Source organism: Pygocentrus nattereri, chromosome 10, assembly GCF_015220715.1.
Source record: "Pygocentrus nattereri isolate fPygNat1 chromosome 10, fPygNat1.pri, whole genome shotgun sequence".
Classification (NCBI taxonomy): Eukaryota; Metazoa; Chordata; class Actinopteri; order Characiformes; family Serrasalmidae; genus Pygocentrus; species Pygocentrus nattereri.
The window spans coordinates 18,900,192-18,917,693 of NC_051220.1; the positions used below are offsets into that span (position 1 = coordinate 18,900,192).

The 17,502-nt window shown below is 40.0% G+C and overlaps 1 protein-coding gene across 1 annotated transcript; it reads right to left on the bottom strand.

Moving 5' to 3' along the window:
• Positions 1–1,266: 1,266 nt before the first annotated feature.
• gcfc2 (GC-rich sequence DNA-binding factor 2) lies at positions 1,267–16,835 on the bottom strand. Its single transcript, XM_017713411.2, has 18 exons — positions 16,469–16,835; positions 9,636–9,743; positions 9,398–9,535; positions 8,291–8,530; positions 8,088–8,182; positions 7,864–7,973; positions 7,258–7,441; positions 6,721–6,844; positions 5,886–5,943; positions 5,718–5,803; positions 4,941–5,140; positions 4,190–4,334; positions 3,759–3,880; positions 3,600–3,676; positions 3,012–3,078; positions 2,518–2,664; positions 2,288–2,427; positions 1,267–1,470 (listed from the first exon to the last, which is right to left on the bottom strand). The coding sequence occupies exons 1-18, from the start codon at positions 16,767–16,769 to the stop codon at positions 1,353–1,355; spliced, it is 2,460 nt and encodes an 819-aa protein (XP_017568900.1). The 5' UTR covers positions 16,770–16,835; the 3' UTR covers positions 1,267–1,352.
• Positions 16,836–17,502: the final 667 nt, after the last annotated feature.

Sequence of the window (17,502 nt, forward strand, 5' to 3'; positions counted from 1 at the left end):
TCCATGCGGCAAACAGTTTTTTGCTCATGTTAATGCCTGGGGAGGTTTTAGAATTCTAAATAGAACCATTCCCTTCACTAAAGAACCCTTGAAGAACTCTCTTTTGTGTACACTTTCTGCACCTCACTATGAAGCTGGACATGGACATCTAGCACAGCTTTTTCACTTCATAAAATAAATGTGATCATGCTTCAAATAATCAAGAAATTCTGCTACTGTTATTAGAATTTTAGCAAAGAAGGGATGTTAATTGATAAGTGGTATTGACACCATTTTGAAAATAAGCTTGTTACTTTAAGTGAAGATTATAGTAATAAAAAAAACATTCATTAAAGAGCAACTGAGGTTCCTCAAAGCTGTAACGCAGCAATGGTTCATTTGAGCTGGTTTCATCCCTTTTTCAAATACGCCATGAAGCTCTGCTTAGAAGTGACGTTTCATGGATTTTGTGGGCACTTGTGTTGAAAATGACCTTTCGACGTAAAAGAACACCTATTCACATTCTTCACTGTCCCTGCTTGCAGTCTGAGCAGACAGATAAAGACTAAACATGTCTGAACTGGTTTCATTCATCTGAGCGGTCAACTGCTGAAGTTCTAAACTTTAGAAAAAGTTATCCAAATTCACAAGTGAGGACAGACACCACCTCAGGACTCTCAGTCACCGCAGTCAATCAACTACAGTCCAGCTTGACTGTGGAGAGTTACTGTGGAGCAGAGAGAGTTAAAGGTAAATTTTCTCATGAAAAGATGACCTATACCTTGATCACACCTATATTCAGTCACTCCTGAGAACACAGAACAAAATACAACTAAAATCTATTTAAGTTCTGCTGGGGGGACTTTCATACATTCTCATGCTTCCTTCTGTGGTGGCCTGTACAGCAGCCAGAGACAATGTGATTTTTTTATGCTAATATTTAAGTTATAAGTTTAGTGACTCCTTCAAGGCTTCAGTTAATGGACTACTACATGTTATATGTACCTTACTATGGTTATGAGTAGAAATAATAAATGTACTTGAATGATCAAAGCTAATTATTCTTAGACCTGCATTATGTAAGATTTAGGGATTGGTGAAAATGTGTAATTGCACAAAACATTTTGCAATGAACCCGGATGAATCGGAGATGAAAGAATAAAGAGTATAACAGTATTTCGCTGATTTTGCGTCAGAGACCTAAACATCGAGCTGGACCTTCTTTTTGAGCGGAAAAATTGAATAAAACATGTTTCTGTCACCTATGTAAAATTCAGAATGAAGAGATGAAATAAATAAAAACTTTATTCATCACAAACATACATTTATTTAAAGGGTATAAAAATGTATTTCATGTCAAACTGTCATGACATCTATGACTTATGAAGTGATTCCAGTAAATCTTGACAGTTGTAGGATTCTGCAATAGCCTTCATAGTCTCAAATGCCTTGATGGTCCCAAGAAGAATCATCACATCTGATAGAACAGCCCTGTAGGAGAAAAAAACCCCAACAGAGTTAGAGCCTACAGTGACGTCCAGAACGCCATCATGTGGGAGAAGATGAGCGAAAAGGGCTGTTTCTTAACTTGACTTCATATTGAAACAGGAAAGAAAGCTGAACCAATATGACATTCCATTCCTTTATGACAGGTTTCCTTGAAATGTTTTGTTTTTGCTATCCAATTCTTTGCTTTCCATGGAATATAAGTAGTTTTGATAACACCTACTACTGAACATATGAGTGAAATAAATGCTCCCGTTAACAGTTATCAGGCTGCAACGGTAAATTATTCATGTGAATTAATTGACTAATACTAAACTAACTAATCTGCTTAATTGTGGCCCATAAATATGAAGAGCTGTAACAATAAAAAACCAGCAATATTTGTACAAATAGAGGGACCCATCACAAAGAGCTGAATTACAATCATGGAAAAACTCACTTTGAGCTGAAGTAAGTAATAAAAAATATCTAAAAATAGTCATATCATAATAAATATGTAGATGAATATGCTAACAGGCTGCAGCATCATTTAACTGGTTTAAGATTAACGTGCAGAGCTGAAGCAAGGGTTAATCTAGCTGTGTTGTAACGTACCATTATCTTACACTGCTAGTTCACTTCAGCTACAATAGTCTCAAGAGCTGTGCTTCACAAATGGTTTGAAAATATAAATGTTTTGTAAGGGAATGCAAAATTATTGTGAGAGAACACAATGTTGATACCAGTGGTTTCTTAGAAATCATATTTTCAGGGCCCTTCAAAGCCTTTGTTGTAAAGTGTCAAAGAACAAACTGTTTGAGACCTGCAGCTGGTCGTGTCTTTGCTGTCTTTACATAACAAATGTGTCGTCTGCACAAGGTGCTTGCTGAAGTTTTGAAGCTGAGGTAGAGACGATCCAGCGCTGAGATCCCCAAACCATGACTTTGGAAAACAACCGGTGACCTGTTGGACAACAGATGCAATTACTCACAAGAAAAGCTAATGTGCTCACAAGAGCTTTGATCTGTTTTATGCTTTACAAAGCACAAGTACCTTTTTGCATTTCTGGATGATGTGCTCTGGACTGGACTCGTTGAGGAGGGTCATCATTAAGTAACGATTGAGAAGTCTGTCCAGCATCAGCTCCTTCAGAACACTCTGAGCAACCAAACCATCCCATAATGCCATGTTTCCAAGCAACTGAAGAAAAAAATAAAAATAAAATTAACATCAACAAAGCAGAAAAGTCTGTAAGTAACAGATGTAGACCTGTGAAAAATTTATCTGGACCTGAAATGTCTTATTCAGTTGGTAATTCATAACTTCATAAGTGTAGCTGCTAGTGTCTCTTTGTATGACTTACAGTAACTGACATGCCTATCTAACTAACTTCAGATGACCTGTTGATTTCTTTAGTCTGTCCACTATTTATTTCTTTGCTGAGGTCTTTCATAAGTAAGAATGAGGAATTTGTGCCCAGTGCCAACAGAGGTCAGTTCAGTTGTTGGGTTTGTTGGTCTGAGTGGAGGATTAAAAGAAAAACATACCTTAACAGCCCACCAAAACTGTCGATTCTGAAACTGGAATTGTGGTGAGGACTTCTTGTCCAAATAGCTGAAAGATGCAAATACAAAAAATAAAAACTAATAAAACAAACTTTAAAAGATCTTGCACAATGTTAAAGCAATAATCCCATTAGCCTGACAATTCCCATTGTCTGCTACTATACATTCTAATACGTTTTACTCCCAGTGACATTGTTACAGTAGCTATAAATGAAAACACCACTAATTTCACAGATTCTGACAAACCTTTTAGAATTTTTAGATTTTCCTCTTTATTTATAAGTAACTACCCTTTACTGCATATGAAAATTCAAGGTAGGAGGGGGAAATCTTATCACAGGCTTGTTTGCAGTATTGAATACTGGATATTTGCAGTGATGGAATAGAGAGGGACATTGTCATCTTTCCCTACTAGTGTATTATCACAACAAATAACCAAGCCACTTATTTACACAATATAAACAATAACAATTCAATACAAACTATAAAAAATTATAAAATGTCAGCATGAACTCGGTTCCATTTGAACACTGCTATGCCAAAGAAAACAAGGGCCTTTTGTATACTTACGTTTTTGGGTAAAGTGGGATGAAGACATCGTTATCTACAGCACTCCTCAATCTCTGGATAACAGCTTCTAAAAAGGCCTGAGGAAATCATATAAAACTATGCTAAAAACATTCCATAGTAGGTCATTTAAAAAAAGCAAAAAGTACTGCAGAATAATACCTTGGCAGTTTTGCTTTGTCCACTATCAAAAACAGGGTAATCCTCTTGTATTCTCTGGCAAAGTGCTGTGAGACATTGGGACTGCTGCAAAGACAAGGGGTCCCATACAAGCTCCACAAAACCTTTAGGGGTATACAAAGCAAAACATTAAAATACTGGACCAATAAAAGTTGTTACAGAGAAGATCTGATGAATTTAAAGCAAATGTGAAGCAGGTAGGGTTGGGTGAAATGGCAAAAATATGACATCACAATACTTCAAAACAAACTCAAACTAAACTGACTGACTTGAAAACACTTTTTGATCATTAAAAAATCTATATATGATACTTGTTCCACAATGAAAGAAATCAGTGAGTCTACTCTACTATGAAGGACAAATCACATACTTCAATTCAGAGCCCTTCTTGGATTTGGAATTTGGGTACATGCCTTGAATTTTGGGTAGGATAGTCTTCTCTATGATAGCAGGCAGTGTTTTCTTATCAGCATTTTCAGATTCCTCATAGCCTTGCCCATGACAGAACTTCTCCACAGCGAAGTACCATGGCAATGCTTCAAAATCCCCACCTTCTGCCTATAAGAGAAGGATTCAGAAAGCTCATTCAAGTATTTCAGAATCCCATATCCAACACTGACAAATCACAAAATAGACTTATGGGTGCACAATATATCAGCATTTGATACATTTTTGCTGATACATGAGAAAATTGAATTATTATTATTATTTTTGGCCAGGTATTGGAACTACAGTTGATCATAACAGCTGATAGCTTGATGCACCACAAACAGGCTTGAAGCTAAAGTTTGCAGGATGGTAGATCTCCAGAAGCAGGGTTGGTGACGACTGGCATAAAGGATACCATTTAATATTAACATATAATAACACGTAAAAAAAAGCATATATGATTCGGTGATGTAAAATTAAGTCATCTAACCTCACAGTACTTCGTAGACATTATACTGTGAATTTCTTTTAAAGTATAAACTATTAATACCATTGGCTTCCAAAGGTATTATCAGTTGTTATTTACCCAGAAATTGTATACAAAAGAATTCCCTAAATGTATTTAACAAAAAACCTTTTGCTCTTCTTGTAAATAAATGAGAATGAATTGATACAAAACTAAAACTACTGAATAAAGTAAGTAGCAGTAGTGAAAGAAACAGTGATATAAAATACCTTCAGAGGGTTCCAACCAATAAGCTGGTGTCGTATCAGAGGAGCTAGAAGTTTAGGAAGGCACAGACCAATGTAGGCATTGTTGTAAGACTCTGGAAAGGAGACCCGCCATTCATCAAACCTGGACAATATTTTCTTTACATTAGAGAAGTCCTCCTGAACATCAGCAAAAATCTCCTGAGATGTCTTTAGTATGTCAGCTGTGGAGGAACGGTACAGATTCAGCATTAACGTGTGTTGTCTGAACACACACACAATGAAGTCTATTTTTATGCCGTTTCATTACATGAGCTTAAGACTTCAAGTGAACATCCTCCCAGTACATACAGTGAAGTCTGTATGTAGTGAAGGCATATTATGTTTTGTTGATTTTCTTAGTGAAGATACATTAAACACACCATTTACAATAACTTAAAATGTCATTTTCACCATTTTTAGAACACGATTTTTATTTATTTGCTGAATTTGACAAATTGTAAAAAATAAACGTTCTAGAACCTTTGCACAGACCACATTTTATGTTTTTTTTTTTTTTCACCAACTTAAATTCAGAAAATTAACAATAATCATGCATTAGAATGTGCAGGAAAAACTAATAAAAAAAACTAAAAGACATTTTAGGACAGTAGCCCAGCCTGCCTAAACATCCTGCTCTTCCTGAGTACAATAAATATGTTATCCAAATACTTTTTTTTAAAAGCTAATTTTCACCGATTTAGAGAAAATGTGAATGTGAGAGTTTTGTTTCAATGCAAGAACAGTTTTTAAAAGTCACACCTCTTTTTATCTGCAGCTCTGCCTCTTGCTCAGCTGTTGGTTCCAAATCAGCTGGGACACTCCCACAGTCATCCTCTAAATGCACACTAGAATATAAACAGGGACATAAACAACATTTCACAAAAAGACAGCTAGTTTTGCACGTAAACAGACTGAAGGCTAACTCACCCGTCTTTATGTGGGCCAGTCCCCAATGCCTCCACGTTACTGTTTGTATTGGTGCTGTCTAACAAATTAAAGATTACAGAGAGGAAAACTGAGTATTTTTCCACACGGAGGATGTGAAATCTTCAAGAAGACAGCAGTAGATGATCAATGCAACTATGCATATGACTATTACATAATTGTAATTATCTCAAATAATTGCAGTCATCTATTTCCACATCAGATTTCACAATAATGCTAAGCTGCAATAAACAAAATGTGCATTGAGAGTGCTGGGTTGAGGCAAATAAATGTAAACAAAAAAAGTAGTGAATGCATTCATTGAGAAATCATACAAACAAAAAAGTTCACACTTCTAACTTGGTGCTCTAACATGTTTGAGGGCAGCATGAGCCATGTGCTTTTATTTGTTATCTATGAAGCTAATTCTAATGGTTTTAGCACGTACGCTAAGAGAACCTTTTTTTCCCCTCGCTTATATTTCTCTCAAGAAACAATATAAGTTTTGCTCCACTTTACACACATTTCTGTCTAACCGTGGCCATTTGTGAGTGTCCAACAGTGTGGTGTACCAATTTGACAGTACCATCAATGTAAATATAGCAAAGAACTTAATATAGCAAATGTTAGTTGCAATTACTTATATGCCATTTAAGCATCAGCAAAAATGTCATATTATGACTGGCCAAAATACAACAATAAATGCTCCACAAGAATCAGCATAAAAACTCTTAATAATCTCCATGAACGAAGAGCACTGACTTTTCCAATTTCAATCTGCATTAAATGTTTCTTAAATCCCAGATGAAACAAACATATGGTGTAAGCTTCCACTTACAGGTTAACTGCTGAAGGCGTGTGGACTCCTGTTGTACTGCCTGCCTCCTCTGAGATAACAGAGATTCTGCCTGGTCAATATACAGACTGTGCATATCCAGTTCCACTGAGTTTATTGAGGCCATCTAAAAAAACACAATACATCAAATTACAGCTACCTGAAAACTCAGAGATGTGATGACAGATGTATTCAGTGTATTATTACTTCTTAAGTAATATACTGCAGTATTTCACATCTTTCACTTTTTGGCACTACAGTGATGTGCCATTAGTATACGTCCACTTTTAAATACGTTACAACAACCAAACAACTGCCTCATTTCTATATAAAAGCTTTAAACCTTTTTAGTAAATTTTTGCATGCACACAACAGTCAAACAAGCACTGTATGCATGCGCTGAGACAGAATGTAAAATGTCAGAGTTTGAAAAGTTCCTAGTTGTCATACAGTACCTTAAGGATGCCTCTCAAATCAAATCAAATCAAATCAAGTCAAATCATGTTTACTGTCAAAATCATGTTTATTGCCACTCCTGACCTTCTCGCACAGGCACTCCAGCAGGTTCCGAGAAAAGACATTCATGCTGCTGTAAAAGAGGAGCTGCTCGTTAGCAGGATGGTTCTCCAGGTTCTCTAGAGAGCTTCTGGCACTCTCCATGTCCAGGTGCATCTTCCTAAGCTCAGCCTCCCGTGCCCTGTGGACTTCCTTCAAAGATTCCAGCCTAGATAAGTGCAAAGACATGCTATGAAAGTCAGTAGGTTATGGATAATTTGTTCCACAGGTAGCCATGTCAGGTGAAGTTGTTGGCTATTGTCTGCACTTGATACAGTCCAGGATGTTAGCATACTGACCATACTGCTTAACATGCCCCTCAAATAGTACTTCCAAGTCATCTGCATAGCTGCATAATTCTGATTTCAAACAATGTCACAACATGATTTATTTTCCCCTTTCTGAGGATAAATCTTTCTGCTGCTTGAAAGACTTTAATTCAAAAACTACCTTACAGTGAGTCTGCAACTACTGGCAATATCTTAAGTCTAAAATGACACCCTTGAGAAGCCTTTATTCAAATACAGGGTGCAAAAATGCTGTTTTAATAAACATAAATTCTTGCTTGAGCATATAATGATAAGGACTTACTTTCCAGTGATTCTTTTCTTTATGATATTAATACTGACTGGCGGGAGTGTCTCAGGGATGTCAACCACTTTCTTCTGCCCAAGAGGCCGGAAACGATCTCTGCTTTGCTTCTAAACACAAAAGCCAGTCAGTACAATCATTATTATGATTGAATTCTTGGAAAATCCCTATATCACCTTACTAGTGTCTGATGTTATCTTTTCTTTTAGAATGAAGATATTTACCTGGTGTCTTTTAACTCCTTTCCGTATCTGCTGCTCCTCCCATAGGTGGTGGTCTTCCTCCACCTGGCTATCAGAGCCACTCCCTTCACTCTCACCTACACAAAAAAAGACAAAACAAATATAATACAGATACTAAAACATATAAAATGGCTTTACTTTCCAAAGCTTTCCTGGGTCTGTGTATATCATATTTCATTTCTTACCCATTTTCTCAGCCATTTGTTCTCTAAGCGTTTTGGATTTCGGTGCAAACTGGATTCTGCGTTCATGATCGTCTGGCTCATCATCACTGTCATGTTCCCTATCGCTCTGGTCCTCCTCTCCGTCTACAGACCCCGGAGTGCTTTCCCGATCGCCATCCAGTGGAATGTAATCTTGCTGGGCTCTGGCTCTCCTTCTCTGCATCTTAGCTGCATGGATTTGCTTGGCATCAGGGATGTTAACTACAGAGGACCAGTGGTAGACGAAGTACACAAATCATGTACTTGAGTTAAAGCAGAGATACCTAAAGTAAAATATTACTCCAGTAAAAGTACAAGTCCTCCCTTTAGACCTCCACTTGAGTAAGACTGCAAAAGTATTTGCCTTCAAATGTACTTAAGCACTGAAAGTAAAAGTACTAAAAGATTTATTAACTAAATTCAATTTAGTTTCAAGCTTAATAAAAACCTGCTTCAAAACACAGGTTAACAAATGAGCTTCCTTTACTATATTGCATCTGTAGGTCTCTGTTCATAAACAAACAAGCAAAAACAAATTTACTATAAAACGAAAGTGTTTGTATACATTCAGAAGAAAGATGTCAGTCACAACTGCATGTGTGTACATATTTCTATATTGTGGTCTAGTTAAGCAAAGTTAGCTTAGTTCCATCATTTATGTTGAATAGACACTCCCAAAATTTTACACTGCTGTACTGACATTGAAGCGTATGCTTACACGGAGTCAGTATGTCCAACAGCTCAAAACAAAGTGCACGCTGTGCCCTGATTGTCTTCTTGTTTCACACTTCTTTCGTTTTGACATTGTATGTTTTTATATACACATACACCAAAAGGAACAACAAATTTCACATAACGTAGTGGAGTAAAATGGAAGATATTTGACTTTGAAATGTAGTGGAGTGAAAGTAAAAAGTTGCCCAAAATGGAAAAACTTCAGTAAAGTACAGATACATGAAAAGACTACAATACAGTAAAGAATTGCATTTATTTAGTTACTGTCCACCACTGCAGAGGACACACCATGGAAAGCTGTCACTTGCTTATTCAGTATTCCTGAAGTGCCAAAAATGAGACTAGTTTCAATACCTTTCTTTGCTTTAGAAGACGACTTGGAAGAGCTGGAAGCCGTGGACTTGGTTTCGCTGTCGCTGTCTGGAGGCATCTCCTCAGCAGAACTGCCAGCACTGCTAGCCGAGCACTTATTAAAATCCACATCTTTGGAGCCTAAAAAAAGAGTGGATGTGCACGGTGTGTAAAAACTAAAAAGGCCTATTTTGTTTTAGAACTATATAGCTTTGGTTATTAAATCAGGAATACGTTATACTTTGCTGTGGATGTGTCAACTTGATGGGCGAGTCCTCCTTTTTGCGAACTTGGAAAATCACAGCTCTATTGATAGACCTTTTCACTTTGAAGTCACCGTCCTCATTACCTGTGGAAGAGAGGCCACACACACTAAACCACAACTCAGACGGAATGTTCCTATTAAACACAAACACTTGGCTTAAGCAAGAACAAGTCATACAAACAAAGAAATTCACCAATAGATTTAGTTTTCCCTGCATCCTCTAAATCTTATATCCACACATATCTATGTACATATCCATTATATATACACTATATTTCCAAAAGTATTCACTCGTCTGCCTTCACATGCATATGAACTTGAGTGATATCCCATTCTTAATGCATTGGGAAAAATTTTACGTCGGGCCAGCCTTTGCAGCTATAACAGCTTCAACTCTTCTGGGAAGGCTTTCCACAAGGTTTAGGAATGTGTTTAATGGAATTTTTGACCATTCTTCCAGAAGCGCATTTGTGAGGTCAGACACTGACGTTGGATAAGAAGGCCTGGCTCTCAGTCTCTGCTCTAATTCATCCCAAAGGTGTTCTATCGGGTTGGACCTTGCTTTGTGCACTGGTGCGCAGTCATGTTGGAACAGGAAGAGGTTGTCCCCAAACTGTTCCCACCAAAGTTGGGAGCATGAAATTGTCCAAAATCTCTGGGTCTGCTGAAGCATTAAGATTTCCTTTCACTGGAACTAAGGGGCCGAGCCCAACTCCTGAAAAACAGCCCCACACCATAATCCCCCCTCCACCAAACTTTACACTTGGCACAATGCAGTCAGACAATTACCATTCTCCTGGCAACCGCCAAACCCAGACTCATCCATCAGATTGCCACATGGAGAAGCGTGATGCTCCAGAGTCCAGCGGTGGCACAACTGCATTTGATGCTTTGCATTGCGCTTGGTGATGTAAGGCTTGGATGCAGCTGCTCAGCCATGGAAACCCATTCCATGAAGCTCTCTATGCTGTTCTTCAGCTAATCTAAAGTCCACATGAAGTATGGAGGTCTGTAACGATTGACTCTGCAGAAAGTGCACGATGCTCCTCAGCATCGGCTAACCCTGCTCTGTCATTTTACACGGACTACCATTTCATGGCTGAGTTGCTGTTGTTCCCAATCGCTTCCACTCTGTTATCATACCACTGACAGTTGACTGAGGAATATTTAGTAGCAAGTTTATGCCTGAACTTGTTGCACAGGTGGTATCCTATCACGGTACCACGCTGGAATACACTGAGCTCCTGAGAGTGACCCATTCTTTCAGAAATGTTTGTAGAAGCTGTCTGCATGCCTAGGTGCTTGGTTTTATACACCTGTGGCCATGGAAGTGACTGGAACACCTAAATTCAATTATTCGGATGAATGAGTGAATACTTTTGGAAATATAGTGTATATATAAGATATTAAATGTCAACAGAACCAGACATTTTCCAAGTTATTCTGGGCCATTTATTTGGTCCATTCATCATGAAATGTAAACCCAACATAAAGGGTGACGGGTGTTTTCAAAAATTATGTAAAAAGCTGAAAAACAACAAAAATGGAGATACAAGGTTTTTTTCCAACAGCATCCTCCCAAAACGTTAAATTCAGCAAATAAACATTGATTGTACATTAAACTATGTGAAGTGTGCTCTCTGTAAAGGATGTGTTAACTTACTAACTTGGGGAAAAAAATTGTAGTTTAACCTACGAGTGCTCAAACTTCTGCATGTGGCTGTATATGGATCAGATGCAGCAGTACAACTAGAGTTTTTAAATACCTCAGTGTCACTGCTGAACATCACTTGAATTCTGGGTAGAATCTTTATTCTCAGAACAGACATAGAACCTAAATTCTTTGTGACATGGATTCAACAAGCTACTGGGAACATTCTTTAGAGATTCTGGTCGATGCTGCCACGACTACATCACATAATTGCTACAGATTTATCAGCTGCACATTCACATTGAGCATCTCCCATTCTACCACATCCTAACAGCGGTCTATTGGATTTAGCTCTGATTGGGGACAAAAATGAAATACACTGAACTGATCGTCATGATCCTGGAACCAGTTTGAGATTTGACTTGTGTTTTGTGAAAAGGCATACTGTCAAGCTTGAAAAAGCCATTAGAAGATAGGGTAAATTGTGGCCATAACAGGAGGCACATAGGCAGCAGCAATACTCAGATACACTGAAACATTCAAATTATGCTTGATTGAGAACAAGGATTTACATGGATTCAAGCTGTTTATGCCAAATTCTGTATTTATCATCTGTGTGTCACTGCAGAAATGAAGATCTATCCAGCCAGGTGATGTTTCTGAATTCTTAACTGTCTAGTTTGAGTGAGCTTTATGCCACTGTAGATTCAGACCCATGTTCTTGGCAGACAGAAGTGGAACCTGACATGGTTCTCCATGTTATGCATTCAGAAATTCTTTTCTGTACGCCTTTGTTGCAAACAGTGGCGATTTGAGTTATTGTAGCCATCCTATAAGTTGTCATGCTATTCTGACCTCTCTCAACAACAAGACATTTCCATCCACAGAACTCCTGCTCACTAAAACAATGTTTTCCTGATTCTGATGTTTGATGTGAACATGAACTAAACTCTTGACCTGAGTCTGCATGATTTTATGTACTTGTGCACATGACACATGACGACTGGTTGATTGGATAACTCTGTGAGCTCCACTTACCCTACAGGTGCACTTTGTAGTTCTACAGTTACAGACTGTAGTCTATCTGTTTCTCTGCATATTTTTGTTAGGCCCCTTTCATCCTGCTGTTTAATGGTCAGGACCCCCACAGGGCCACCATAAGGCAGGTATCATTTGGGAGGTGGATCATTCTCAGCACTGCAGTGGCACTGATGTGCTGGTACAAGTGGATCAGATGCAGCAGTTCTACTGGAGTTTTTAAACACCTCAGTGTCACTGCTGGACTGAGAATAGACCACCAATCAAAAATGTCTGGCTAACAGTGTTCTGTGGGCAGCGTCCTGTGATCAATTATGAAGGACCAGAGGATGACAAACAAAAACTGTGCAGTAACAGATGAGCTACTGTCTCTTACTTTACATCTACAAGGTGGACCAACAAGGTAGGTGTGAACAAGGTTGGGTCTATTTAAGCAACACACCATTTACAACTGTGTTCCTTTTAGAAGTGGACACAATACTTTTGTCACATTTTCACAATATATCTTATTTTTATGAAATCTGAAAAGTTGGAACAAACAAAGTAGTGCCACATTTAAATCGAGCCATTCATAAGCCATGACTGAAAGGGTAGGTTTACAGGCTACAGAAGGCTAGGAAAGCTGCCTTCTCAGCAGGAGAAGAGGTGGGTGTGAGGGCAGCTAGGACCAATCTGTCCCACGGCATCAGAAAGGCAAAGAGGCAGTACTCCAGGAGGACAGCCAATCGCTTCAGCGATAGCAAAGATACACAGAGCCTGTGGCAGGGGATACAGACCATCACAGACTACAAGCCCCCACCGTAGACCTGTGACAGCTCCACCTCTCTGCTGAATGAGCTTAACAACATCTTCACCTGGTTTGAGGCAGACAACATGCCTGCACAGAAGATCCCACCCCTCCTGGAGACCAGGTCCTGACACTGTGCCCAGTCAGTATGAGGATATCATTCAGCAGGATCAAAGCTCGAAAAGCTCCTGGTCCTGACAACATACCTGGTCGTGTGCTGAAGGATTGTGCTAACAGATGTCTTTACAGATATCTTTGACATCTCGCTCAGTCAGGCTATTGTCCCCACATGCCTGAAAGCCACCACCATCATCCCTGTCCCAAAGAAAGCATCACCCTCCTGTTTCAATGATTACTGTCCGGTTGCACTCACTCCCATCCTCATTAAGTGCTTTGAACGGCTGGTCATGCAACACATCAAGTCTGTCCTTCCCCCCTCTCTGGACCCCTTTCAGTTTGCATATCGGTCTAATCGCTTGGTTGATGATGCCATCTCCACCGCCCTCACACATCTGGACAAAAAAAAGAATGCTACTCATAGATTTCAGCTCTGCGTTTAACACCATCATCACCCAGCAGCTCATTCTCAGACTGTACATGCTGGGGCTGAACACTTTACTGCACAACTGGCTGCTAGACTTCCTGACTGGGAGACCACAGGCAGTACGAGCCGGCAACAACTCATCCCGCACCATCACACTGAACACAGGGGCCCCCAAGGATGTGTACTGAGTCCTCTTATACTCACTCTAATGTTTCACAACTGCACACCGTCGCACAGCTCCAACCTCATCAAGCTCATGGACGACACGACTGGTGGGTCTCATCAGCAACAATGATGAGACAAACAAGAGGAGTAAGGTGAGCCGCCTAGCCTTGTAGTGTAGACACAACAATCTCCATCTGAACTTTGAGAAGACGAAGGAGGTCGTTGTGGACTTCAGGAGAATGTGTACCCAGCATGCTCCTCTATCAACAGTGCTGCTTTGAAGAGGGTGAACAGCACCAAGTTCCTGGGTGTGCACATCACAGAGGCCAACAACACAGCATCACTGGCCAGAAGCGCTCATCAGCGCCTCTACTTCCTCCGCAAACTGAGAAGATCCACCATGTGCATCTTCTACAGAGGCACCATTGAGAGCATCCTGACCAGCTGCATCACCATGTGGTACGGCGCCTGCACTGTGTCCTGCTGCAAGACACTCCAGCGCATCGTGAGAGATGCTGAGAAGATCTCTGGCACCTCCCTCCCCTCTTTCCAAGAGATATACAGCGCCTGTCTCACCTGGAAACCTGGATCACCCTCTGCATGGCAGGTGATCACACTCACCCACCACACAGCTTCTTCAGCCTGCTGCCATCAGGGAGGAGACTGCGGGGTCTCCGGGCCAGGACCAGCAGACTGGGGGATAGCTTCATCCACCAGGCTGTCAGGATGCTCAACTCTCTCTCTAGTGTTACACACCCATCACTTTATTACACACTCATCACTTTTAACAGCTCCATAAGCTCATTCTAACTGCACTACTGTTTATATTTGCACTATTTATACCTACAGACCTTAATCTCTATGTGCCTTATGTCACTTTAGTGTTCATTTCAGGACCTCTTATATTTATATAATTTTTTTATTATTATATTTTTCTACAATTAATGTTTATTTTTTACGATTAGTGTTTTTAGTGTCTACTTAAATTCACACTTTTCCTGTTTACCATCTAATTAATGTTATAGTTACACCATGGGGTCTGAGAGCAATGCAATTTCAGTACACTGTATGTCCTGTACATATTGCAGTATTGACAATAAAGCTGCCTTGACTAAAAAATGATATCAAAAACTATTAAATCAAATTATGTGCACTGAACATGTCACATACTATAGTGCAGAGCTCGACCGATATGAGCTAATCACAGATAAATTATGATCAGCGTTTATAACGACCTATAAATGACAATTAAAAAAGAAACAGAGGGTGGCGTCAGGTCTTCAGCCGTGTTATGTGCGTTGTCGTTGTGTAGTTTGTCCAGCAGAGGGCGCTCTGCAACTTCCCTGCTGGCAACACAAGTTCAGAGCGCCACAAATCAAAATCAGCTGTGTCGAGCTGAAGTCGTCTGAGTTATCAACCTACCATGAACTGTTACGCAAAATGCATTTTAAATAATGATACAAACGTCCCCATCACGTCTCCTCTTGGCCTAAATAAGCCTGGCAACATTCCTGTCAGCCATGCCTGCTTTAACGTGACGAATTACGCTAGTTTGTCGAAATGAATAAGTACCTCCATACCTAACACCTCTAGGTGGGATAACGGCTCGAATCACCATATCCAAACATCTCGCCAGTCTTAAAACTAACTACTAATCTCGAGTCAGTTTCTTGTTCGAATGTTCCTGCTCCACCGCAGCACCATGTAAGGAGCAACGAACAAACATGAGAACAAAGCGGACAGATGTCCTTATCTGAGAAAGGAACAACGAAAAGAATGAGCATGTCTGATAGCCTACATCACCTCCACAGTGGAGTAATAATAATCACATTACGCTGAGCCTGTACTGAGCTGACAGCGAAAAGTCTCCGTGCTTTAGTACTGATCTGCACGGTAGGACAAAATGCCACACTGGCGCTGTCAGGCTAACATCGGTCCGTCTCTGTTCGGCGCTAGGGTAGCGGAGCGGAGAGTGGTCTAGGCTAAGCTGTTGACAAACCTGACTGTAGATTTATTTATGAAACAGTGTGACCGATTTATCAAGCAAACAAACAACTGTCCTCTCTTCGCTCCCTATCTCGTCACGTCTGTAAAGTCTCTAGCAACATCAGGTACAGCAGCTTATGTCGCGGTGATTCTGCTCAAATTAAAAAATAATAATAATATCAGATTTTAAATTCTCAAATGTCGAAAGCGGTAACCTACAGGATTTTGAAGCCCGATATCGATCAAGGTCTACTATCCATCCAGTACACTAAATCCAGTTAACTACGACTAATTATGATCCCTTTGTAGTCGAAGAAGCAGTTGAGAAGTGTTTTTAAGTGCTGACGACGTCCACGACATGCTCAGAAAAGCACAGTGTAACATACCGCCATGTAATTTATCACTGTAAAGATAAATGCTGCCAAACTGAGCAGATCTAGTTCCGTTAAGTAGCTCCTTTCTAGACAGATTTGGTGTTTCTGGGGCCAGACGCTAACACGGGGGTGAACCTGTGTTTACCAACACGCCTCTGCTGAAGAAGCGCGGCTAACGTGCTGTTTCTTCATGAAGCCGTTAGCCGCGTCTCCATGAGTCTCAGTGAGGGAGGCGGAGCGCCGGAGCTGCTGACTGACTCTCACCGTCTTTATCTTCAGTGAAGCTGAGAGTCTGAGTGCTGGGCGGCTCTTTGCTCCTCCTGGATGAAGATGAGGCTGAAGGCTCCTCCGAGTCCTCCGCTCCGCTGGAGTCTGACCCGGCGCTCCGCGGAGGAGCTGCTGTGTTCGACTTAGAGCTGCACCAAATTCCTCTGCGCGTCTCGTTTAGAAGCTTCGACGAGTCCGTTTGGTTACTGCCTTCACGGCCTCCTCCTGCTGCTCCTTCATCCTCCTCGCTGGACTCTCTGCGCTGCCTGAAGTTCCTCCGTGCTTTCTTGTTGAACATGCTGCTTCAAATATGAACGTCAAAACAACGCTCCGGGGGGAGCAACATTCTACTTCCGTGTCAGGGTCAGGGATCGTAACTTCAAACTAAGAGTCCTCTGACCTCTGCTGCTTTTTTAAATGTTTTTTATTTGGTCTTTTGGAAATTCAGATTCAGATGAACTGCTCTGGAGTGAGCCTTACTGCTGGAGGTAGGACATATGTCTGTTTTTCTGTGTGCACAGCTTTATTTTTAATTAATAGATGTGCACGCAGTTTGATCACATTTGATTAGTGTACAGTTCTCAAACCTGCTTAGATAAGTTAAAAATAAAGGTAAATATAACAGAAAAATAATAGCTATTATTGGTTTAATAACAACACATAGAACACAAAAACATAAGTAATACTTCAAAGCATCCATAATCTGGATTAATGTCTTCGTTGTTTTTGCCTTTTACACATACACACACGACAATGCGCCTAGAAGTGTAGTAAAGTCTATTGGAAATAAAGTAGAATTGCTGCAAAAAAAAATTGTGATAAAGACCTTGCACATTTATGAATGAGATATTTACCACGAAGGGATAAAACATTACTGCTATTGTCCATTGTGAGCGTTCAAAGAACCTCTTCAGCTGGAAAACGGGCAGAAATTGCATCAAGATGTCTACTGTGAAAAGGGGTCAAGTCCCATTTGCATTTAGACACGATTTAAAAAAAAAAAAAAAACACCAAAAAAACTGCAGGTTATA

Bases quoted from the DNA above. Each gene is read 5' to 3' on its own strand.
- gcfc2 (XM_017713411.2), bottom strand. From the start codon at position 16,769: ATGTTCAACAAGAAAGCACGGAGGAACTTCAGGCAGCGCAGAGAGTCC. The intron at 9,744-16,468 runs GTGAGAGTCAGT...TCTCTTCCACAG, and splicing joins CTTCACTGAAGATAAAGACG to GTAATGAGGACGGTGACTTC. The intron at 5,944-6,720 runs GTAAGTGGAAGC...TTAATTTGTTAG, and splicing joins ACGCCTTCAGCAGTTAACCT to ACAGCACCAATACAAACAGT.